The sequence below is a fragment of the Molossus molossus genome, unplaced genomic scaffold (genome assembly GCF_014108415.1).
Source record: "Molossus molossus isolate mMolMol1 unplaced genomic scaffold, mMolMol1.p scaffold_m16_p_7, whole genome shotgun sequence".
Lineage (NCBI taxonomy): Eukaryota > Metazoa > Chordata > Mammalia > Chiroptera > Molossidae > Molossus > Molossus molossus.
In genome coordinates this window covers 18,827,118-18,849,485 of record NW_023425401.1, presented here as the reverse complement: position 1 = coordinate 18,849,485, position 22,368 = coordinate 18,827,118, and the positions used below count along the sequence as shown (strand labels likewise).

Here is a 22,368-nt window from a genome sequence, read left to right as displayed (position 1 = left end):
AATAAAGAAATAAAATGCTATATAAAAATCTGTTTCAAATATTGTATAGTTAAAGAATATTTATGAGTAGCTATGCATGTACCAGATCCAGAGGCTTCAGAGATAAATAAACAGTTCTTACCCTAATGTTGCTTAGAATCTAGTAATAGTAACAGCAGTAATTACTAACATCTAGTGAGACCAGGATTTGCTTGCTAGGCTATGAGCAGCTGGTGTGTGTTGAGGACTCATGTAGCTAGCATTTGCTTGGAGCTCCCTGAATAGCTTAGGCCTCCAAGGACTGTGTTTTGCTGATGCTTCACAAACTCTGCTTATTGGCTGAGATAACCAACAATATAACAACCTGCACAATATGCTTAACTGTTTATTTTGCAATGACTCTATAAAAACAGATAGCCATTCATCTTTAGACAGAGCTACCATATACTGTAATGATCCACCAAGATGAAAATACCATGTGGTCAGTGCCTAAGGCTTTCAGCCATATTTCCAAGTCAGTGATTAAAAAACAACTATATAATTTGTAAAAAAAAAAAAAAAGTTTCAATACTGACCCATACATTCAAGTCCAAACTCCTCCTCATGAAGCACGCTCCCCAATTATACTCCGTTTCTGTTTTCACCAATCTATCCCTGTGTGCCAGATTCTATCACTGTGAACTGAAATTCTCTACCCAAATTGCAGGATACTTCCACATAGGCAGGCTTTTTCACCAGATACCTGAAAAGCAGAGCCTCTCTGGAGGTAGACCAGCTCCTAAACGTAAGGACTGAGAGAGCCGGCTAGGCTGCATGACACATACCCAATTTTTCCTCCCAAACTCTTGGGCCAACAAATTAGGAGTGTTAGAGTAAAGGGGTTTCCTCCATATGATGACAAATTAAGAATGAGTAAATAGCCCCTTTCTCCCATAATTGTTAGGTACCAGAAAAAAACTTACTATTTTGAATACATTCCTTAATCTGGCTGAAAAGCATTGTACTTGTGAAATAATTTAAGAGAAAATATTGCTACTCTTAAGCACATTAAGACTGAAAATATAATTTGATAGATTAGAGGATTCCTTTATTAGGCAGATCAGGCTACCAATTATGCATACAAATTGGTGTTAATTAGAATTTTTTCCACTCAAAAAATATCCTCCATGGACAAATAATGAATTACTTACAAAGCATTTGCTTTATTATTTAAAAAAGTAAAATTCACAAAGTATTTAAATTGATCACTTTGCACCACCTACCTTTAAAAAAAAGTAAATACAGACTGACTACCAACTCTGCAGGGTTGACCCTGGGAGGCTCCACAGTCCTCCTTGTTGTGACCCTCTTCCTACCCAGTTCCCTTGCCTCTGTGATCCCTCTACAGCACAGATTTTTTGAGAACCCAGCAAGGGTTGCACAAATGATATCCCCTACATTGCAGGTCCTCAATGTGGCCCTTCCAGTTACTCTTCTTTAGACCACTGTCTCATTCCTCCTCACAACTAACTTCTGAGAAGAATCTTGTCAAGTAATTTTTGATGAGGTACAAATTATTCTGAATAGCTTAATATACTTTTCAGTAACAGAGTGCCATGTCTCATGTGTAAATATGCCTTAACCCCAAAGGATAAATTAAGAACTGCATCCAATAAAAGGCAAGTTTTCTTTCTTGTTTTCTTCAGACCTGAAAGCCACCTTCAAACACAGCCACCTACTATCTCTTGAGATAGAAGGCTGCTTGCTGTCTCGTGCTATGCTTTTCTAGATAGAAATACAGGTTCATATGGTAATAAACACATTTCCTGTTACATTTATATTGAGCTGGTCTACTTGGTATTATCTCTATCTGCTCTATAGAATTTTGAGAAATACATTGTAGAAGTTGGAAACTCATAAATTTGTATGGTTTTCAAATTGCCTAAAAATTATCCTGGAATACTCCTAATTTCATTCATTATACATAAATCTATAATAATTGTTCTACATCTAAAATTCAACTGATTTATTGACGGCTTATCCAGAGATGTTTAAAATATATACATGATATTTGTCTTTCTTTGAACTAGGAGCTGAAGCTAATTTCATGCTGAAAATTCATCCTCTGAAGAAATATCCTGTGGATCTTTATTATCTGGTTGATGTTTCAGCATCAATGCACAATAATATTGAAAAATTAAATTCCGTTGGAAATGATTTATCTAAAAAAATGGCATTTTTCTCCCGTGACTTCCGCCTTGGATTTGGCTCATATGTTGATAAAACAGTTTCGCCATACATTAGCATCCACCCAGAAAGGATACATAATCAATGCAGGTATCTAGTGTTTGAGGTGGATTTCATAATGCTAAATGAAGTTTTCTTCTTATTAAATCTCACTTTGTTTTTATATAAAGGAATTACTATATTTTATATTTTAGTTTTATGAAGAGAAGTGAAAATATTTGGAGGGGAAGTATGTTTCTATCTGAAAGTTTCTGAGATTACTTGTAGCTTCAAATTTTTATTTTATATATTTTTCAAATATCATTCACTTACATTTTTTTTTTTTACAAATAATATGAATAATTTTCGACAAATCTCCAGTAATCAAGTTTCTCACACAATATTCTAATTAGCCTGTAAAATTTTCAGAGATAAATAAAAATGTTTAGTTCTCCCTTAAAAAAGCATTTCATTTTAACATCATCTTTCCTACTTCCATAAATTGCCCAGATCACTTTTCAGTATACATTTTAATTTACCAAAACAACTCTGCTGTACTAGAACAGGGCTGAAACATCGCAGGGAGCTTCTTGAGCCTTCTCCTGACCTGGATGCACCTGAAGAATGATTCTCACTTTCTGGAACATCATAGAATTCTCAAAATAATTTTAATTAACTTTGAGTGTTCATCAATAATTGAATACCAAGCATCACGTTTAAAAAAATAGCACAATATTTGAAAATAATCTAACAATAGTATAATATTTTCACTAAGTTCCTAAAACCATTTCCCAAAAAGTGTTTTTCAGTTGTTCCATGATCAAATGTTATCATTCTTATCTCCTCTTAAAAATTAATACTACATGTTAGCATAATAAAATGCCTTGGATATTATATACGAAATATGTTTAATCTTCTTCATATTTTCAACACCAAACTGCTATATTCTTATATCCTACTTGCAAAGAAATAGTCACCAATCTTGAGCTTTCCTCTGGCTTTCTAAAGTACAGGTTTTCTCTTATAAAACTTCCTTGGCAAAACAAATAAACAAACAAAAAACTATTACCTTCTCACACCAACCACACAATTTTACTGTGAGTAGCATTTTGAATCTATGAAAGAAGCACAGCAAAACAGAATCTGCATTTCTTCTTTGCCCACAGTGACTACAATTTAGACTGTATGCCACCCCATGGATACATCCATGTGCTGTCTTTGACAGAGAACATCACTGAGTTTGAAAAAGCAGTTCATAGACAGAAGATCTCTGGAAATATCGATACACCAGAAGGAGGTTTTGATGCTATGCTTCAGGCAGCTGTCTGTGAGGTAAGAAATTTCACACCATTGAGCATTTGCGCAAATGCAAAACTCCCCAAGAATTTGGGATTTTTATTTTCTTTTTGATATAAGGAGTAAAAACATAGCATAGAAGAAAAACTTCTATCTCTTATTCATCACCAATGTTACTCATTTTGGTATATGTTCAGGACTGAAGGTCTAAATTTGGAATGGGTTATAATAGAAAAAGATAAAAAAGAAACTAACTTATATACTTGGAAAATCCTTTCCAAAATGGCTGCTCTTTCCACTCACCACCATTCAAAGGAAAACCAGGAAGAGCCTGTTGTCCAACTCACATTGGGTGCTCTGCACTTCTTACACCTGACTTGTCTTCACTCGGGGAACACTACAAATCTCTAGGCAAGAGCTAATGTGGTTAAGTGGCTGTGGTAAAATAGAGAATATAAAAATAAAAGTTAATTCTATTAATGAAACAGCATTTTATCTGTGCACATCATTCTAACCTGACTTGATGTTGGTGCACTAGAATGTAATGTTTACTTGAGATAAAGATCACAGTATAGATCTGTGTTATTGTACAAGGTCTAATTATATGTTTATTTTAAGAGTCATATTGGATGGCGAAAAGAAGCTAAAAGATTGCTGCTGGTGATGACAGATCAGACATCTCATCTTGCTCTTGACAGCAAATTGGCAGGCATAGTGGTGCCAAATGATGGAAACTGCCATCTAAAAAACAACATCTACGTCAGATCAACAAGCATGGTAATGTAACCTTATCCCCTTAGTAGTTAAGACTCTTGGTTGAAGCATATGTTTAAATGGGAAATTCAGCTAATCTTACACTAAGAAATTACCTCAAAGAATATCAAACAAAGTCAGGATAAGCCATGAGAGAGAATTTCTGGAACAATGAAACATATAAATGCTGATCAATAAAATATGAAGCTACAATACTTTGACAATATCTAGCAACTGACTTTCTGATGTACTACAAAGCACTATATAATTTATGAAAACAAAAATTATAGAAGAGTTTATTTTTTATGTAACTAAAGGACTTAAAAATGTGTGTGTGTATCTGCTTCATATAAATAAACTAATTCTGCAGTGTTGGTATCTACAAACATATTAAGGGTTAGTAAGAAAACTGTATTTGGCCTGAGGAAGCCTCACAAAATAACAGGTAGAATCTAAGTAGAGACAAGGGGTGGAAAAGGGTAAAATAAGGCCAACTTTTAATATTCTGTACCTCACTTCTTCCCTGAAAAGCTTACCTGTATTTAGGGGCTCTTTTTATTAAATTAGTAAATATCTGGATTGTTTTCTACGGATGTTTCAGCTCTGAATCACATATTTTTATATACTCTCCTAGTATCATATCGTTCTCAGCATTATTGTTCTACATGTGAAAAATCAACTGCAAAAATCATCATTTATTTCTTACACTGACACATATATATACATTCATGCAAATACTAGAACAGAAACTTCCAAATTTTCTCAGATCGTCATACTCTAATGTCTGAGTAATTTTTTCCCTGGTGCCACTTGGCCAAAACAAAAATAAAACAAAAACCTGACAATTCTCTTTTTAAGTAGTCAGGTCCAAATAACTTAACTACTTATGTCCCAAAAACATAGCAGCCAGTTAAAAAATAATATACATCATGGCCCTGGCCAGTTTGGCTCAGTGGTTAGAGCATCGGCCTGCAGTTCAGAGAGACCTGGGTTCAGTTCCCACTAAGGGCGTGTGCCTCGGTTGCAGTTTGTCCCCGGCCCTGGTTGTGCGGGTGGCAGCCACATGTGTCCCTTTCACGTCGATGTTTCTCTCTCTCTTCCTCTCTCTCCCACTCTATCTGAACAAAAAATGGAAAAATGTCCTTGGTGAGGATTAATAATAAGAATATACATCATGAAGCACATATAGTTATGTCATTCTTAGTAAATCAGTTACTAATGGGAACTTCCAAGCCTTGGAATCAGATTGGACATCACTACCTTCATTTCCTATTTCACACTGATTTTCATTCTGCCCAGCTTTGTAAAGACATGATGTCCTCTAAAGAAACAGAGCCAAATGCATTAATAAAACTGTGAACCACCTCCAGGTACCTGAGAGATGCCAAGTATCACTGTGTTTCCCTTGAAAATTTAAGACATATCAAGGAATCCTGGTGAGTGTACTACAGTGCTACAAGGAACCTCATGCCCAGTTTGGGAACTGCTATATTAAAAACATATAAATGATGCCAAAATGTGTGTGGCACCCATGAGTAAAATTTAAATTGCTTAAAATCAGTTAATCTGGAACCACCCTGTCAGAATTGTTGAAAGTCTAGAGGAGAAATGGTACTACTGCATAAAAAAAGTTCAACCCTTGGCTGGTTTATTCTAATTTGTTTTTATAGTTTACATGTATTTTAATTTTTTAATTTATTTTTATTAATTTATTTTTGTTACAGATGTTTCTCTTTTTGTTCCCCATTGAATCCTTCCTCCCCATCCCCCAACCCTGTCCCCGGCTTTGTTGTCCATGTCCATTGGTTATGCATACATGCATATAAGTTCTGTGGTTTAACTCTTCCCTGCCCCCACCACCCCTCTTCTGAGGGTTCTCAGTCTATACCCTACTTCCACGTCTCTGGGTCTACCTTATTCCTCAGGCAGTTATGTTCATTATATTCCACAAATAAGTGAGATCATGTGGTATTTGTCTTTTTCTGCTTGCCTTGTTTTGCTTAAGATACTTTCCAGCTCCCTCCATGTCTTCTCAAAGGATAAGAGATCTTTCCTTCTTACAGCTGCATAGTACTCCATTGTGAATATGGACCACTGCTTTTTATCTACTCTTCTACTGATGGACACTTGGGCTGTTTCCACATCTTAGCTATTGTAAATAGTGCTGCTATGAAAATGGGGGTACATATATTCTTTCTGATTGGTGTTTCAGGCTTCCTAGGGTATATTCCTAGAAGTGAGATCACTGGGTCAAATGGCAATTCGACTTTTAATTTTTTGAGGTAACACCATAGTCTTTTCCATGACTGCACCAGTCTGCATTCCTACCAGCAGTGTACTACAGCCCCTTTTCTCCACACCCTCGCCAACACTTGTTGTTTGATGACTTGATGGCGGCCATTCTGATAGGTGTGACACCTCATTGTTGTTGTTTTTTTAAAACAGTCTCCATTTTATTTATTTATTTATTTATTTATTTATTTATTTATTTATTTATTTATTATTTGTGTGTGTGTATGTGGTACATGCCCCAAGCGGGACCCAAACCCAGGACTCTCTGGTCCACAGGCCTATGCTCAACCGCTGAACCAAATTGGCCAGAGCCCATTGTTGTTTTAATTTGCATCTCTCTGATGATTAGTGATATTGAGAATTTCTTCATATATCTCTTGGCCATTTGAGAGGTGTCTATTTAGCACTTCTGACAATTTTTTTAATTGGGTTCTTTGTCTTCCTTTTGATGAGTTGTATAAGTACTCTATATATTTTGGAAATTACCCCTTATCTGATGTATCATTGGAAAGATGCTCTCCCATACAGTGGGTTGCCTTTCCATTTTGATGATTATATCTTTTGCTGTGTAGAAGCTTTTGAGTTTGAGATAGCCCCATGTGTTTTCCTTTGTTTCTGTTGCGTTAGGTGATGTATCAGTGAAAATTCTGCTGCATATGATGTCCAAAATTTTGTTGCCTACATTTTCTTCTAGGATTTTTATGGATTCACGGGTCACATTTCAGTCTTTTATCCATTTTGAGTTTATTCTTGTGTGTGGTATAAGTTGATGGTCTAGTTTCATTTTTTTGCATGTAGCTGTTTAATTTTCCCAACACCATTTATTAAAGAGGCTGTCTTTACTCTATTGTATGCTCTTGCCTCCTTTGTCAAATATTAATTCAGCATAATGAGTTGGGTCCATTTCTGGGTTATCTGTTCTGTTCCACTGGTCTTTAATGCCTGTTCTTGTGCCAGTACCAGGCTGTTTTGATTACAGTGGCTTTGCAGCACAACCTGATATCTGGTATTGTGATCCCTCCAACTTTATTCTTCTTTTTCAAGATTGCTATTCGGGGTCTTTTCTGGTTGCATATGAACTTTTGAAGTATTTGTTCTAGTTCTGTGAAATATGTCATTGGTATTTTGATGGGGATTACATTGAATCTATAGATAGCTTTGGGTAGTATGGACATTTTAATGATGTAAACTCTTCCAATCCATGAACAAGGTATGTGCTACCACTTTTTTATATCTTCCTCTATTTCTTTTTCCAATAACCTGTCATTTTCTGCAAAGAGGTACTTTACTCCTTTGGTTAAGTTTATTCCTAGGTATGTTAATTTTTTTTTGCCACGATGAATGGAATTTTGCCATGGTGAATGGAATTGATTTTTTAGTTTCTCTTTCTGTGACTTCATCTTTGGTGTATAAGAATGTCGTAGATTTCTTGACATTAATTTTATATCCTGCTATTTTGCAAATTCATTTATTAAGTGTAGTAGATTTTTGACGGAGTCTTTAGGGTTTTCTATGTATAATATCATGTCATCTGTGAATAATGACAGTTTCCCTTCGTCCTTTCCAATTTGGATCCCTTTTATTTTTTCTTCATGTCTGATTGCTGTGGCTAAGACTTCTAGTACTATGTTAAATAAGAGTGGTGAAAGTGGGCATCCCTGTCTTGTTTCTGTTCTTAAGGGAAATGCTTTTAGTTTTTGCCTATTGATTATGATATTAGCTGTAGGTCTTCATATATGGCCTTTATTACGTCAAGATACGATCCCTCTATTCCCACATTGCTGAGAATGTTTATCAGAAATGGGTGGTGGATTTTGTTCAATGCTTTTTCAGCATGTATTGATATGATCATGTGGTTTTTATTCTTCATTTTGTTTATGTGGTGTATCATATTTATTGACTTGCATATATTATACCAGCTTTGTATCCCTGGGATGAATCCCACTTGGTCATGATGAAAAATTTTTTTGATGTATTGCTGGATCCGATTTGCTAGTATTTTGTTCAGGATTTTGGCATCTATGTTCATCAGGGATATTGGCCTATAGTTTTCTCTCTTTGTAGTGTCTTTTTCTGATTTTGGAATTAGAATTATGCTGGCCTCATAAAACAAGTTTGGAAGTGTTCCTTCCTCTTGAATTTTTTAAAATAGTTTGAGGAGAATGGGTGTTAGCTCTTCTTTGAATGTTCGGTAAAACTCTCCCATGAAGCCAACCGGCTCTGGGCTTTTGTTTGCTGGGAGAGTCCTGATTACCTCTTCAATTTCCTTAGTTTGTTATTGTTCTGTTCAAGTTTTTCTATCTCTTCCCTGTCCAGTTTTGGGAGACTATGTGTTTCAATAAATTTGTCCATTTCACTTAGATTGTCAAATTTGTTGCCATATAATTCATAGTACTTGTTAATGATCTTTTGTATTTCTGTGGTGTCAGTTGTTAGTTCTCCTCTTTCATTTCTGATTTTGTGTATTTGGGTTCTCTCTCTTTGTTTCTCTGTGAGTCTAGCTAAGGGTCTATCAATCTTGTTTATCTTTTTGAAAAACCACCTCTTTCTTTCATTGATCCTTTGCTTTTTTTTTTTTTTTTTTTGGTCTCTATGTCATTTATTTCTGCTCTAATCTACTCGCTCTGGGATTTCTTTTTGTTTGCTTTCTAGTTATTTAAGTTGTGAGGTTAGATAGTCTATTAGAAATTTTTCTTGTTTCTTGAGGTAGGCCTGTAGTGCTATGAACTTCCCTCTCAGAACTGCTTTCGCTGCATCACATAGATTTTGGGTTGTTGTGTGTTCATGTTCATTTGTTTCCAGGAAGTTTTAAATTTCTTCCTTGATCTCCTTGGTAACCCATTCATTGTTTCATAACATGCTATTTAGCCTCCATGTGTTCCAATGTCTTTGCACATGTTCTTGTTGCAATTGATTTCTAGTTTCATGCCATTGTGATCTGAGAAGATGCTTGATATGATTTCAATCTTACTGAACTTGTAGAGACTTAGTTTGTGTCCTAACATGTGGTATATCATTGAGAATGTCCCATGTGAACTTGAGAAGAATGTGAATTCTCTATTTTTCGGGTGTAATTCTCTGTAGATATCTATTAAATCCATTTGGTCTAGTGCTTCATTTAGAGTGTCTGTTTCCTTGGTAAGTTTTTGTCTAGAGGATCTATCCAGTGATGTCAGCGGGGTGTTGAAGTCCCCTGCTATGATTGTATTGCTGTTGATTTCTCCTTTTGAAGTCCTCCAGAAGATTTTTAATATATTTTGGTGCTCCTAAATTGGGTGCATATATGTTTATCAAGGTTATACCTTCCTGTTGGATAGATCTCTTCAGTATTATATAGTGGCTTTCTTTGTCTCTAGTTATGGCCTTCATTTTGAAATCTATTTAATCAGGTATGAGTATTGCTACTCCAGCTTTTTTTCCCTTTCCGTTTGCTTGGAAGATTTTTTTTCCATCCCTTCACTTTCAACCTTTGTGAGTCTTTTGTTGTGAGGTGGGTCTCTTGTAAACAACACATATGTGAGTCATGCTTGTCATCCAGTCAGCTACTCTGTGTCTTTTTATCAGAGCATTTAGTCCATTTACACTGAAGGTGATTATTGATATGTACTTACTTATTGCAATTTTTGTTTAGTGTGGTTATATTTTTCTTCCTATTTCTTCTACTAATTACAGCAGTCCTTTTAACATTTCTTGCAGTGTTGGTTTGGTGCTAATGTATTCCTTTAGCCTTTTTTTTTTTTTCCTGGGAAGCTCTTTATTTGACCTTCTGTTTTGAATGACAGTCTTACTGGGTAGAGTAGTCTTGGATTCAGATCCTTGTTTTTCATGACCTTGATTAATTCATGCCATTCTCTTCTGGCCTGTAGTGTTTCTGTTGAGAAATCAGTTGATAGCATTATGGGGGTTCCTTTGTAGGTAACCTGTTGTTTTTCTCTTGCTGCCTTTAGGATTCTCTTTGTCTTTAATTTTTGGCATTTTAATTACTATGTGTCTTGGTGTGGGCCTGTTTTGGTTCTTACTTGAGGCTCTCTGTGCTTCTTGAACTTGAATGCCTTCTTCCTTCACCATATTACGGAAGTTGTCTGTTACTATTTCTTCATATATTCTCTAACCATTGCTCATTTTCTTCTTCTTCGGGGACTCCTATGATGTGAATATTATTACGTTTCCAGTTGTCTCACAGTTCTCTTAAGCTGTCTTCCTGTATTTTAATTGTGTTTCCTTTTGGTTTTCTGATTCGTTGATTTTCTTTCTACCCTATCTTCTAACTCACTGATCCCATCCTCAGCTTCCTCTTCTCTGCTGTTTAGTCCTTCCAATGTGTTCTTTATTTCTGCTATGTCATTCTTCATTTCTTCTTGGTGGTTTTTCATTTCCAATTGGTTGATTTTTAACATTTCTATGTCTTTACTCATGGTGTTTATGTCCTTACTCATGCTGTTGAGGTTCCTCAGGATCATGGCTCTGAATTCTAACTCTGTTAACTTTCTTAACTGTATTTCATTTATCTCATATTTGGTAGAAGTCTCTTGTTTTTTCATTTGGAATTTGTTTCTTTGTTTCCAATTTTGGCTATCTCAGTGGTCTTTGGAGCCTGCCAAATTTTCCCTGTGGATGTTGGTGTTCTGCTTTTTGTGGCTCCCTCTACTGTGTTTGGTTGAGTGAGGGAGGACCCACAATAAACACCACTGTCAAGTCTTACTTTCCTGAGTAGAGTTGCAAGCCCAGGAATGGTTCAGTTAACCTCTAACTTTCTGCCTGGAGGCTATCAATTGCGGTTACTTGAAGAGCCTTGGGTTCTCAGTTGAATGAAAAACTCCCTCAGATGTTCAGGATAATGGGATTTCCCAAGGGTGGGGTAGATGCTGGTTGTTAATGAGCCTCAAATTGCATTTCAATGGCCCACCTGGTGGGGTTGAATCTCAGAGGAGGGGCCGCAGCCTCTCCCCAGAGCCCTGGGAAGGAGTAAGATGACCACAGTCCTGCCTGACCGAAACTCTGCAAAAGCTCTCAGGGCCCTCCAAATCCCGAGTGTCCCTATACAGTTCCAGTCCAGTCTGCTCTCCCTCTGCCGGAGCCCAAGGTGAGTGGCTGTGGCTATTTTAGCGCTCTGGCCCGGCTTTCTGCACTGTGGAGCCACTTGGGAGTTTAACCTCGTGGGCACTGCTCATGGCTCAGACTGCTGCTTCCATGGGCTTCCAACCCCCTCTCATGCCTCCACAATCCTACCAGGATCGATTCAGTATCCCTGTTAATGTGGTCCTCACAAGCTGCTCTTCTGTTGCTTTTTCCTGATGATTTGTCTTTATTTTTTTTGTAATTCCAGTTTGGTCCTGGGAGATGGTCTGTGTAGCTTCCATTCACTTCTCCTCCATTTTGGAATCTCTGGTTTATTCTCTTGAAGACAGCCTCAAATTTAAAGGTTTTAAAAATTAACTAGAGTTTGAATTTAAAAAATTAGAATTTGGAGTTATTCCAGCTATTTTTCCATTTGTTAATTCTCTTCTATTCAGCCACATTTCACTTTGGTAGATCCATCCACTTTAATTTAGTCATTTCTTATCTTTCCTTCCTTCCAGTTAACCTCTTTTAATTTGAGATGGAGTTTGAATTTATTTACTTGGGAGTGGAGGAGGAGACAAGAGAAATTATACTGTTGTGGGATGAGGAGAGGTTTTTTTGTTTGTTTAAAGGAAAAACAATAATCACATTATTCTCAAATTGCATTGCATTATTCTTTTGAAGTTTTGCCAAGGCATTGAACTCATCTCTCCATAATTGTATTTTAGAGGCTGCTTTTGCTCAGCCAGGAAGGATTCCTTAAGGCAAAGAAATGTTCTCATAACTTTAGACATATGTCTTGCCATACAACTTTATGGAAATAAATTCTAATTCTGGTAAAATTTTACAAAGTATTGGAGCTCTTATGACATCAGGAGTTTATACATCAAGAAGTTCTATCATGAACTTCATTTGCCTTCTTCAACACTGTTGCACCTACTTAAAAGAATGAACATTCCACATGTCACTGATGTGTACTGAGTAAACCAAGGAGGAGTGTGCTTGTTAATATCTTAGAAAAATACTTTTATCTCATTCCAGGTCTGTGTTTTAAGGGACCATCTTGCTAAGACTTCTCATTCCCTTTATTTCTAGGGACACTGCCTTAAAATAAAAGTGAAAGTATTTTGATTGACCCCTTGGCTATGACATTTACATATACAAGATGTACTATTGCTCTGAAACCTCCTATATCCACAGCTACCCTGGATCTGACTCTAAGCATATTTACCTGCTCATTTTAAAATGATCTCCACCCTCTCCTATTTGGCCATTATAGAGAAATTTTAAAAGGTATGAGGTAGACAAGCTATCAAATACTTTGCTTCCTAGCTTTATCTCCTGCGGCCAATTACCAGTAATGTTGTATGCTATCTGAACCTCTTGGTCCAAGACTCTGGTTCCTTTATTTATAAAAGGAAATAATGGATAAAACATTTTTTATATGTTCAAATTACCTGGGCCAGGGTTCTGTTGCTTGTACACATAGATATTTCAATGTGAACTCCAGAATAATAACAACTACCTTGCTTTGAGAATTTACTAACTGAAGCCACTATAGCAAACACTGCATACATAATCAAATTTACCTTACATTTTTACCTTTCCTTTTTGGCAGTTATAATTGTCCTTTTTTTTTTTTTATAAACACAAAAAAGTAAGGGTAGAAGAACTAAGTTGACTAATGAAAGACAGCTAAAAAATTAATAAGTAACAAAGATGAGGCTCAGTCCAGTTCAATCTTTATTAAAATCTGTATTCTTAACCACTCTTCTGCAGGGTCTCAAGAAAAAACTAGAAGTAGAGCAATGAAGTTCGTGTAATTTTTGCTCTAACTTTCTGGTTGCAGTCTTACTTATGGAATAAATAAAGCAGACAATTTGGCTTACATAAATTACAAAACAAAGTATAATTTTAAATAGTTTATATTTACATATTATTACAATATTGTAAATGGCAAATGATGTTATACTATTAAATAAATTACATTTTCCACAGATTTTTCTCCAAGTGCTAAAATGAAAATCTTGAGTACTAATGTAGTTTCAGTAATAATGGCAGTTTAAAATATGGTATTCTTTCAAAAATGATAAATGCTAGTATAAAAATTGTTAATGGTGTAGAAGATAGGTGATTAATACTAAGGTTCTGGAATTTTACCCTCTCTGCCCACCCACCTCTTCCAGGGTAATTCCCAACCTCACACAAAGCCCTCACAATCCTTCACCCCACCCTTGGCAGAGGCCAAGAATAACACCAACTATCTCCAGTAACAATAAAAGGGGGGGCAAGGAACAAGTATTTGGAGGAGGCACACAGGTCACACAATGAACCCTTTTTAATGGGATTTTTAAATGTTGCTATGAGTTTCAGTCCTGGATGGAGGATGCAAACAGGCAAAATCCTACCATAGTTTTCTCATTGTATTTAGTCATTTAGACTTGGTGTTTCTTTCTCTACTCAGCCTTCTTTTTTGTGTGAGTGCCTCATCATATTATGGTCAGTGATTCTTCATCCCACCTATCATATAACTCCTCAGAATTTCCTCACTGCTAGTTTCAGAGTTCATACCCTGTCCTGCAGCCTTGTTTGGATAAATGAGCTGCTAACTGATCACCATCTTAGGGGACTCAAGTTGAATTGCAGAAGGCATATTAGGCATGAGTTAAAAGAGTTTTGCTTCCTAGTAAAAAATGTTAATATTCTGCCTCTGATGTCTCATGCAACTTTAACACATTCTTGACTTATAGTAAGCCATTTGGGGAGCTTTCTTTTTGCCATGTATCTGAACTACTTGGAATTATAGTCAACTTTTCTAGGACTGGAGATGAGAAAGGGAGCTTGAGAAGATACTTGACTAATTTAATCCATAATTTTGCTGAGTTAACAAACTTTCATAAAGTTATTATATCTGTGTTTTATTTCTTTCTGATTGGGCTATTTCTGATGTTTTTCTATATCTGCTGATATCAGACAGCATTCCCTGGAAGGATACAATTTTAATCTTTTAGTAAAGAGACAATTATTTTGCTCTGTGCCTAATAAATAGCCTCTTCACTTCCAGAAAGTGTTAAATGTCTCTTTTTCTGCTTCTGAGCTTCTTTATTCTTGACACATATTTATTTTACTAATGAAAATACTAATTCATCGAGCACTTATTTTGTGCTGGGCACCGTGCTTATATTACTCATTCAGACGTCACCACAACCCATTTCAACTGAAGAGACTGAAACTTAGAGACATCAGGTTAATGTATGCAAGGTCACAAGGCTACTTCAAATATCAGAGTAAAGACCCACACCTGAACTATATAACACTAGCATCCATTGATGTACTTCCACCTGATGCTGTGCTGGTTCCTCCATGTATTACCACTGAGCTAGGTCATCTGCCAGACCCTTCACATATCTGAGCTCATTAAATCTCCACATCAGCTTCACATGGTAGGCATCATCATATCCATCCACAATAAATAAAGTGGGGAGGGAGAATAAATATCTTGCCCAGGGTACCTGGTTCTCAGATCTCTAGCTTGCCCCATATGCCTCAATCTCCATACTAACTCAGTACTGGCTGTCCTTCAGAAAACCAGTAAATGCAAGGGATTTCAACAGCACTGAAAAGAGCTACATGAGAAGTCATTTAAAAAATACATTTTAAGCATATTCAACTGTGAGAATTCTCCCTGTTTTAAATACTTGACAAATATGTACTTCTGCCCCGCTGGTGCAGCTCACTGGTTGAGTGTCGACCTATGCACCAAGATTACCGGTCAGGGCCATGCCCAGATTGTGGGCCCAGGCCCCAGTGGGGGACATGCAGGAGGTGGCCAATCTCTCTCTCTCCCTTCCTCTCTAAAATTAATAAAGAAAAAATCTAGAATGACCCCAAATCTGCTACCTGTTGTCAAAGACAGGCTTAACAGCACGATAGGTATTTAAAGTCAAGTGGAACAATCATTTTAAGGGAAAAAAAGAGATGCATTAAATTTATTTAGTCTCAGCATAATAACAACAACAGTATTTTTTATATGACCAAACTGCCGCATATAATAAAAAGTTTCACCTTATTTCATGATACTTACTTTATTTGTCTCTGCTTAACACTGCATAAAAATACAACTTTTTTAAATTAATCAAAGAGATGAGATCAATTTATAGTGTTAGCACTTGGGGGATTTATGAACAGGCACAATCAGGATAGTAAAGGAAAGGTCACCCAAGCAAAATGCACCTAAAAAGGTCTAAGTCCATGTGCCGTTGTTTTTGTGTTTTTAATTCCTCACTGCATCCCTCACTTGAGGATATTTTTCTATTGATTTTCAGATAGAGTAGGAGAGAGGGAGCAGGTGGTGGGGAGGAGACACACATGGATTGATCGTACAACCCCAATCAGGGCCAGAGATCAAACCACAACTGAGGTATGTGCCCTTGAGTGGAACTGAACCCAAAACCCTTTGGTCCAAGGGCTGATGCTCTACCTACTGAGCCAAACTGGCCAGGGCTGCTTTTTTTAATACTGTTACAACTTTTAAAACTAAAAAAAGCCAGATATCAGCTTATTGCTCTCTGAACTATCTGCTTTAAATTGTAAATTTAAAGCAATATTGAGAACAATAATAACTTCAATAACTTCAGAAGAGATCTAATTTGAATGCTTCTCATGCTAGCAGTAAAATCGCCAGGAAATGATCTCTGCAAACAATATTTAGTTTATTTATTTCTTTTAAATTGAAAACAAAAGTTGCACACAGAATCACCTGGGCCAGGCTTAGACTTCATTGCTGTTACAATGGCTCTGATAATGAGAAAAAAATAACGGTGTGCCAAAGTTACACAATGAAAACAAAATTTGATGACAATATTTATGAAATGGAATGTTCCAATTAAACTATATGTTTTGCCCTGGCCAGTCTGGCTCAGCAGTTGGAGCATCGAGTTCGATTCCTGGTCGAGGGCAAGTACCTGGGTTGCAGGTCTGATCCTTGGCCCCACTCAGGGTCATGCAGGAGGTAGTCTCCTAAGTAATATTGTCTATGGCACATGCCAATTGATGTGTCTCTCTCACATCAATGTTTTTCTCTCTCTCCCTCCCCTACATTCTATCTAAAAATCAATTGAAAAATCTTCTTGGGTAAGGATTAACAACAACAATTATATGTTTCAGTACACATATAAGCAGAAAAGTTTTTATTACAACTTCCATTGATTCAAAAGTTTACAAAAATTATTAATCCATACCCCTCTCTTCAGTAACTAGGATATCACGATTTCAATGATACTGAGTTGGGCAGGAGCCATAAACTCAAACACTTCAGGGACCAGATACTAAGGATAAATCAATCAGGCAAGTCAAACAAAGCTTATCCAAGAGCCCAACATCTGGCCTTTAGTAATGGCCTCCAAATGTGTTTTATTAAGTCTTTTATTGAAAGCTGTCTTTCATTAGGCAGTCCTGTGGTGTTTGTCCCTTACATTTACATAACACCTCAACACCGCCCAGCAACCTAGTGAGGTATAGATATTGTTATTACTCCCATTTTATAAATGAGAAAATAGACAGTAAAAGGATGAGAAACTTGGTATGGTCACACAGCCCTAAGTAATATTGTCTATGGTACATGGCAAGCAGTGTGACATCGGGATATGAGCTCCTACTCCACGCTAATCTAAGCGGTACCGAATAAGTCAAAGCCTTTACACATATTAACACATTTAATGCCGACTATAACTCTGAGAATTAGATACTAGTATTTATACTTATTTTACACATATGGAAACTGGATCACAGAGAGTTTAAGACAGCTGGCCAGTGTTATATACCTAGTAATTACAGAGTCAGGAGTTGAGGTCAAAATTGTCTGTTTCCAGAGACCCTGCTTGGTATTGTTCTCAACTGGAGTGATTTTGCCCCCAGAGGCAATTTCAATGTCCAGAGACATTTTGGTTGTTACAACTGAGAGAGGTGAGAGAAACTGGCATCTAGTAAATAGAGGCCAGAGATATTACTAAATATCCTCCACTAAGATAGGACAGCTACCACCCCCACTCCCAAAACAGAATACCTGGCTCTGTCAATAGTGTCACTGATGAGAAGCCTAATCTATGTAATTTTACTGTGTAGATATGTACATAGGAAATAAGCTGAAGACACTTAATTTAAAGTCTTCATCTCTAAATAAATATCTGTTATAAGATTGTTTTCGTGTTGTCTCTTTCCTTTAAAAAGTGAGCTATAAAAAAAACTAATCCAGATAATTATTTTAACAAAGACAATGGGTTGTATTTTTGCATATCATGGTATTCAATACTACAAATTCTATATTATTTTACAAAAAAATTTTATGAATCTCACTTTTATGAAGAGAATATTAAAATAGTATACACTTTATTCTTTGCCACTACATATTCACATTATTAAAATTCTCCCGTACCTCTCTACACAGTTATCTCTTTAACCAAAATTGCTTTCAGTGAATCTTTCTTACCTCCTCTTCCCTTCTGACATTTAAGTTATTTCCCACAAGTCACAGTGAAGGTGTTGGTGAAGAAGAAAAATGTGAAAGGAATCCTTTTGCCCGTAATTACATAGCAGCTGTCTTGGCACATTGCTTTCCCTTCTTCCTGGAATGCCTGTTATCTCTATTAATTATTAGAGAAACAATGTGTAATGGGTTAGACAAAGGGGGAGTTAAGAGATGAGGAGCAGTGACGTCACCACAACAGCTGGCTGAGAGGGAGTGTTCCTGCTAGTGAAATGCAAGACTTAAAAAGATAAAATACTCAAAAGATAATGTGCTTCATGGAGGAAAGGAGAAGGGTCTCAACAAGGGCCATTAATCCACAGCTCTCCTGTCAACAGTGGTTTATTTAAACATCTGTTAAACATTTGTAATTTTAACAAATCTGTGTCAAGGTACTTGGAATTTTAAAACAATTTCTTTCTAGGGCTAAAAATAAAAAAGTGTTCTTTTAAGCTTAAAAATCCAACTGACCTTTTTCTTTAAATGAGCTTCTGACTAAACTAGAACTTTCTGGATTTAAATTGTATGTGCATTTGGTCAATGTGAATTCCTGTTTCTGAACCGGGAAAGAGATTAAGAAGGCTTCTTACATCTTGGACGGTTCCTTAAATACTGATTTTATATGAGTTAAGTATAAACTGATTAAAAACATATGGATTAAATTTTTCTTAAAATATGAATGGTTTTTAAAGTTAAGAGGGGGGAATGCTTGGGAAATTGTGTGTGTGTGTTTTTTTTGTTTTTTTTTTGGTCAAAGCAAAAATGTATTAAAAAAGTAGGTGTTGCCATTAAAAAATACTCCCAATACCACTAGATTTACCCTTCCTTTACTTGTTCTCTTTAATCTTCTAGCATTATGCACACTCTCATAAATCTATTTTAAGAGTATACATATTATTAGGAATAAGGAATAAGAATTTATATTTGGGAAATTATTTTTCTATTACTTTAAAATTACATTGTAAGAATTGCTCTGGGCAAAAATTTTCTTATGGAAATCCATGTGGTAATACTTTTCAAACGTCTTCATAAATTGGTTTCATATCACATTTAAATGCAGTTCATGAAAATTTGATTTGCTTCTACCACAGCAATTATAGGTTATATAAAAATAAAAGCATATTTGTTATGGTTATTATCATAGTCCTTCTGGGCTGCTATAATAAATAAGCCATAAACTGGGTGGCTTATAAACAACAGGAATGTATTCCTTACAGTTCTAGAGGGTGGGTAGTCCAGAAACAAGGCACTGGCAGATGCAGGGTCTAGTGAAAGCCTACTTTTTGTTTCATAGATAACATTTCCTAGCTGTGACCTCACACGGTGGAAGGAGTGAGGGAGCCTTCCCACTGGCCCTCTTTCATAAGGGAGCTAAGCCATTCAGGGTTCCACTTTCGTGGCCTAATCATCTCCCAAAGGCCAACTTCCTAATGCCATCACCCTGGGGGTTAGGACTCCATGCATGAATTTGGGGAGGGGAACACAAGTATTCAGATGTTAGCAGTTGCTCATGTTAGTAACAGTATTTTTATTTTTAGTCCTCACCTGAGGATATGTTTATTGATTTTTTCTTTTTCTCTGTTAGAGAAAAAGGAAGGGAAGGGGAGAGAAAAAGAGAGAGGAACATTGATGTGAGAGAGAAACATAAATTGTCTGCGTCCCATACACACCTCAGCCAGGGGTCAAACCCACAACCTAGGTATGTGCCCTGACCAGGAATCAAACCAGCAACCTTTCGGTGTACAGGATGACCCTGCAACCAACTGAGCCACTGGGCCAGGGCAGTGATAATATTTTTAAGCACAAGGCTATCTCCTATGTCTAGGTATATAAATTTAATATGTGGGTCAAAGAACTTAGATTATAAATGAAACTAATAAAATTAGCTCCTAGACCAGCCAATGTAGCTCAGTGGTTGAGCACTGACCCATGTACCAAGAGGTCACTGGTTCAATTCCTGGTCAGGGCACATAACCAGGGTTTGGGCCCAATCCCCAGTGGGGGGCATGCAGGAGGCAGCCAATCAATGTTCTCTCTCATCAGTATTTCAATCTCTCTCACCCTCTCCCTTCCTCTCTCTAAAAATCGATAAAGAAAAAAAATTAAAATAAAATAAAATTAGCTCCTTTACTAAGTTCACATATTTGCCAAAATACAGAAATGTTAACCAAAATGGTTTAGCAAGTTTCCCTTAAGAAAACACAATTAGCTTTGGAGGGTGGAAGGGGGAATAAAAACTACATAGTAATTTGAACTTGAATCACATGATACTAATTAGGCTCATTCACATGATCCTTGGCTAATGTAACTGGGCACCAATGGACAGGTGCAGACCACTGTAGGTGAAGTTGGACATCACCTCTCTGAGAGGTGTTTAGTATGAAGTTGTTATTTGAGATTATTAGTTTAATTTCTGGAAGGCATTTATAGAAAGAAGAAATAGCAAAGACACTCTCTAACTATATAACTTTAGATATAGCAACTTCCAAGTTGTCAGATTTCTCATATTTACTAAACTAAATTATATTCCCCTTCTACTCATCCCACGCTTTCTCATTACCGCAAAGAATGTCACAGTTGGCTCTACATAAGTTTTATTTATCAAGTAAAACAGATTTATAATATATACATGACAAAAAGTTTAGAATAATAATAAGCTGAGAGATCTGTAACCTATTATACCTTGTATAAGCTGTGGGAAGTAAAAATCATGATCATTGATATTAGTTTTGAGTACCTAGTCTATGCAAGAAACTGCACTAAATAGTTTGCACACTATTGTTACCTTTATCATCTTGCCAGCAGGCATGGAGCAGATACCATTCACATGTTACAGAGAATGGACCTATCTCAGAATTTTTATCATAAAGCAACAACTTGGGATTTGAGTACAGGGTTTTCAGCTTTTAAACAGAGTTTGTACTATATCATGTTATATATCAAATACATATATGTATGTGTGTATGTATATGCACATATTTACATTTCAACACTTTTTACCGAATTTTGCCTTAGAATGTGATTGTCACTAATGTATTTGTATCTAAATAGTAAATTACCTTTTAGTTCTATCATTTTGATCCCAATGCAAACCTAAAGAGTTACCAAACACTCCTGGTACTATGTTGAATTCATCCCTTTTCATTTTTCTGAGCTATATGTTTTTATGGAGCTTTTATCTATAAAATATCCTTAATACATTGGTGTTAATTTTATTTTTTTTAATAATAATTTAAATGTCTTTAGTAAAACCATAACCCTTCCCAACAAAATACGGTTTTATGTCAGTCATATGGTTTCCCTCTCAAAAGAAATGTTTGAAACCCTGGCCTGTTTGGCTCAGTGGTTAGAGCATCGGCCTGCAGTCCAGAGAGACCCAGGTTCAGTTCTTGCTAAGGGCACGTACCTCAGTTGCAGTTTGTCCCCAGCCCTGGTTGGGTCATGTGGGTGGTAACCACTCGATGCGTCCCTTTCACATCGATGTTTCTCTCTCTCTCTTCCTCCCACTCTACCTGAACAAAAATGGAAAAATTTCCTCGGGTGAGGATAAAAAAAAAAAAAGAAATGTTTGGATATGTGTAGGGGTCAAGCTACTAAATGTCACTGCCTTCTTTATTTCATTGTCCATCAATAGGAACATCCCTCACTAGGCCAACTCTCAGAGAAGTTAATAGACAACAACATTAACGTCATCTTTGCAGTTCAAGGAAAACAGTTTCATTGGTATAAGGTATGTTCATTTCCAAATATAAAATGTAAAATGTTTGCCTTGGTAGTTGAACTAAAATACTCCGAGAACCCCAGGTAAGAATTATGGAGGTTTTATACTTTGTACAATCTAAATTGAATACTGTATTAACCAGTGTATACTACACAGTGTCTTAAGTTAGCGTTTAAGTATAAATTATATCTATAGCACCTAGAACCAAGTGTGGACACTAAGTATTGACTGTGACAATAATAGAAAGGACTTTTACGAGGTAAAAAATAGTTCACACTCCAACTACACCTTTTTACAGAGTCCTTATATTCTAGTCAATGGATATATCCTTATGATAGATTAGGTTGCGGAATATCAGCTAATTGTCAATAGCACTAGCATACCTAGATTTGGTCAAGGTCATCCAACAAAGGAATAAGAGGAGCCATGGAAGTGCCTGGCCAGTCAAAGCCTTCCTACATAAGAATAATATTGTTTTGTCCAGAATCCTTCAGGCTAGGAGAGACCCACAAGCAGAATAGGCATCTGGCAGCTCTAT

The 22,368-nt window shown here is 36.4% G+C and overlaps 1 protein-coding gene across 2 annotated transcripts in view; it reads left to right on the top strand.

Moving 5' to 3' along the window:
* Positions 1–22,368, top strand: part of ITGB8 (integrin subunit beta 8) — a 93,570-nt gene that overhangs the window by 47,017 nt on the left and 24,185 nt on the right. For both annotated transcript variants that reach the window (XM_036247452.1, XM_036247451.1), the window contains 4 exons: positions 2,049–2,295; positions 3,351–3,516; positions 4,099–4,257; positions 21,744–21,839. In XM_036247452.1, the coding sequence (XP_036103345.1) occupies positions 2,049–2,295; positions 3,351–3,516; positions 4,099–4,257; positions 21,744–21,839 (668 nt within the window). The remainder of the gene's footprint in view (positions 1–2,048; positions 2,296–3,350; positions 3,517–4,098; positions 4,258–21,743; positions 21,840–22,368) is intronic.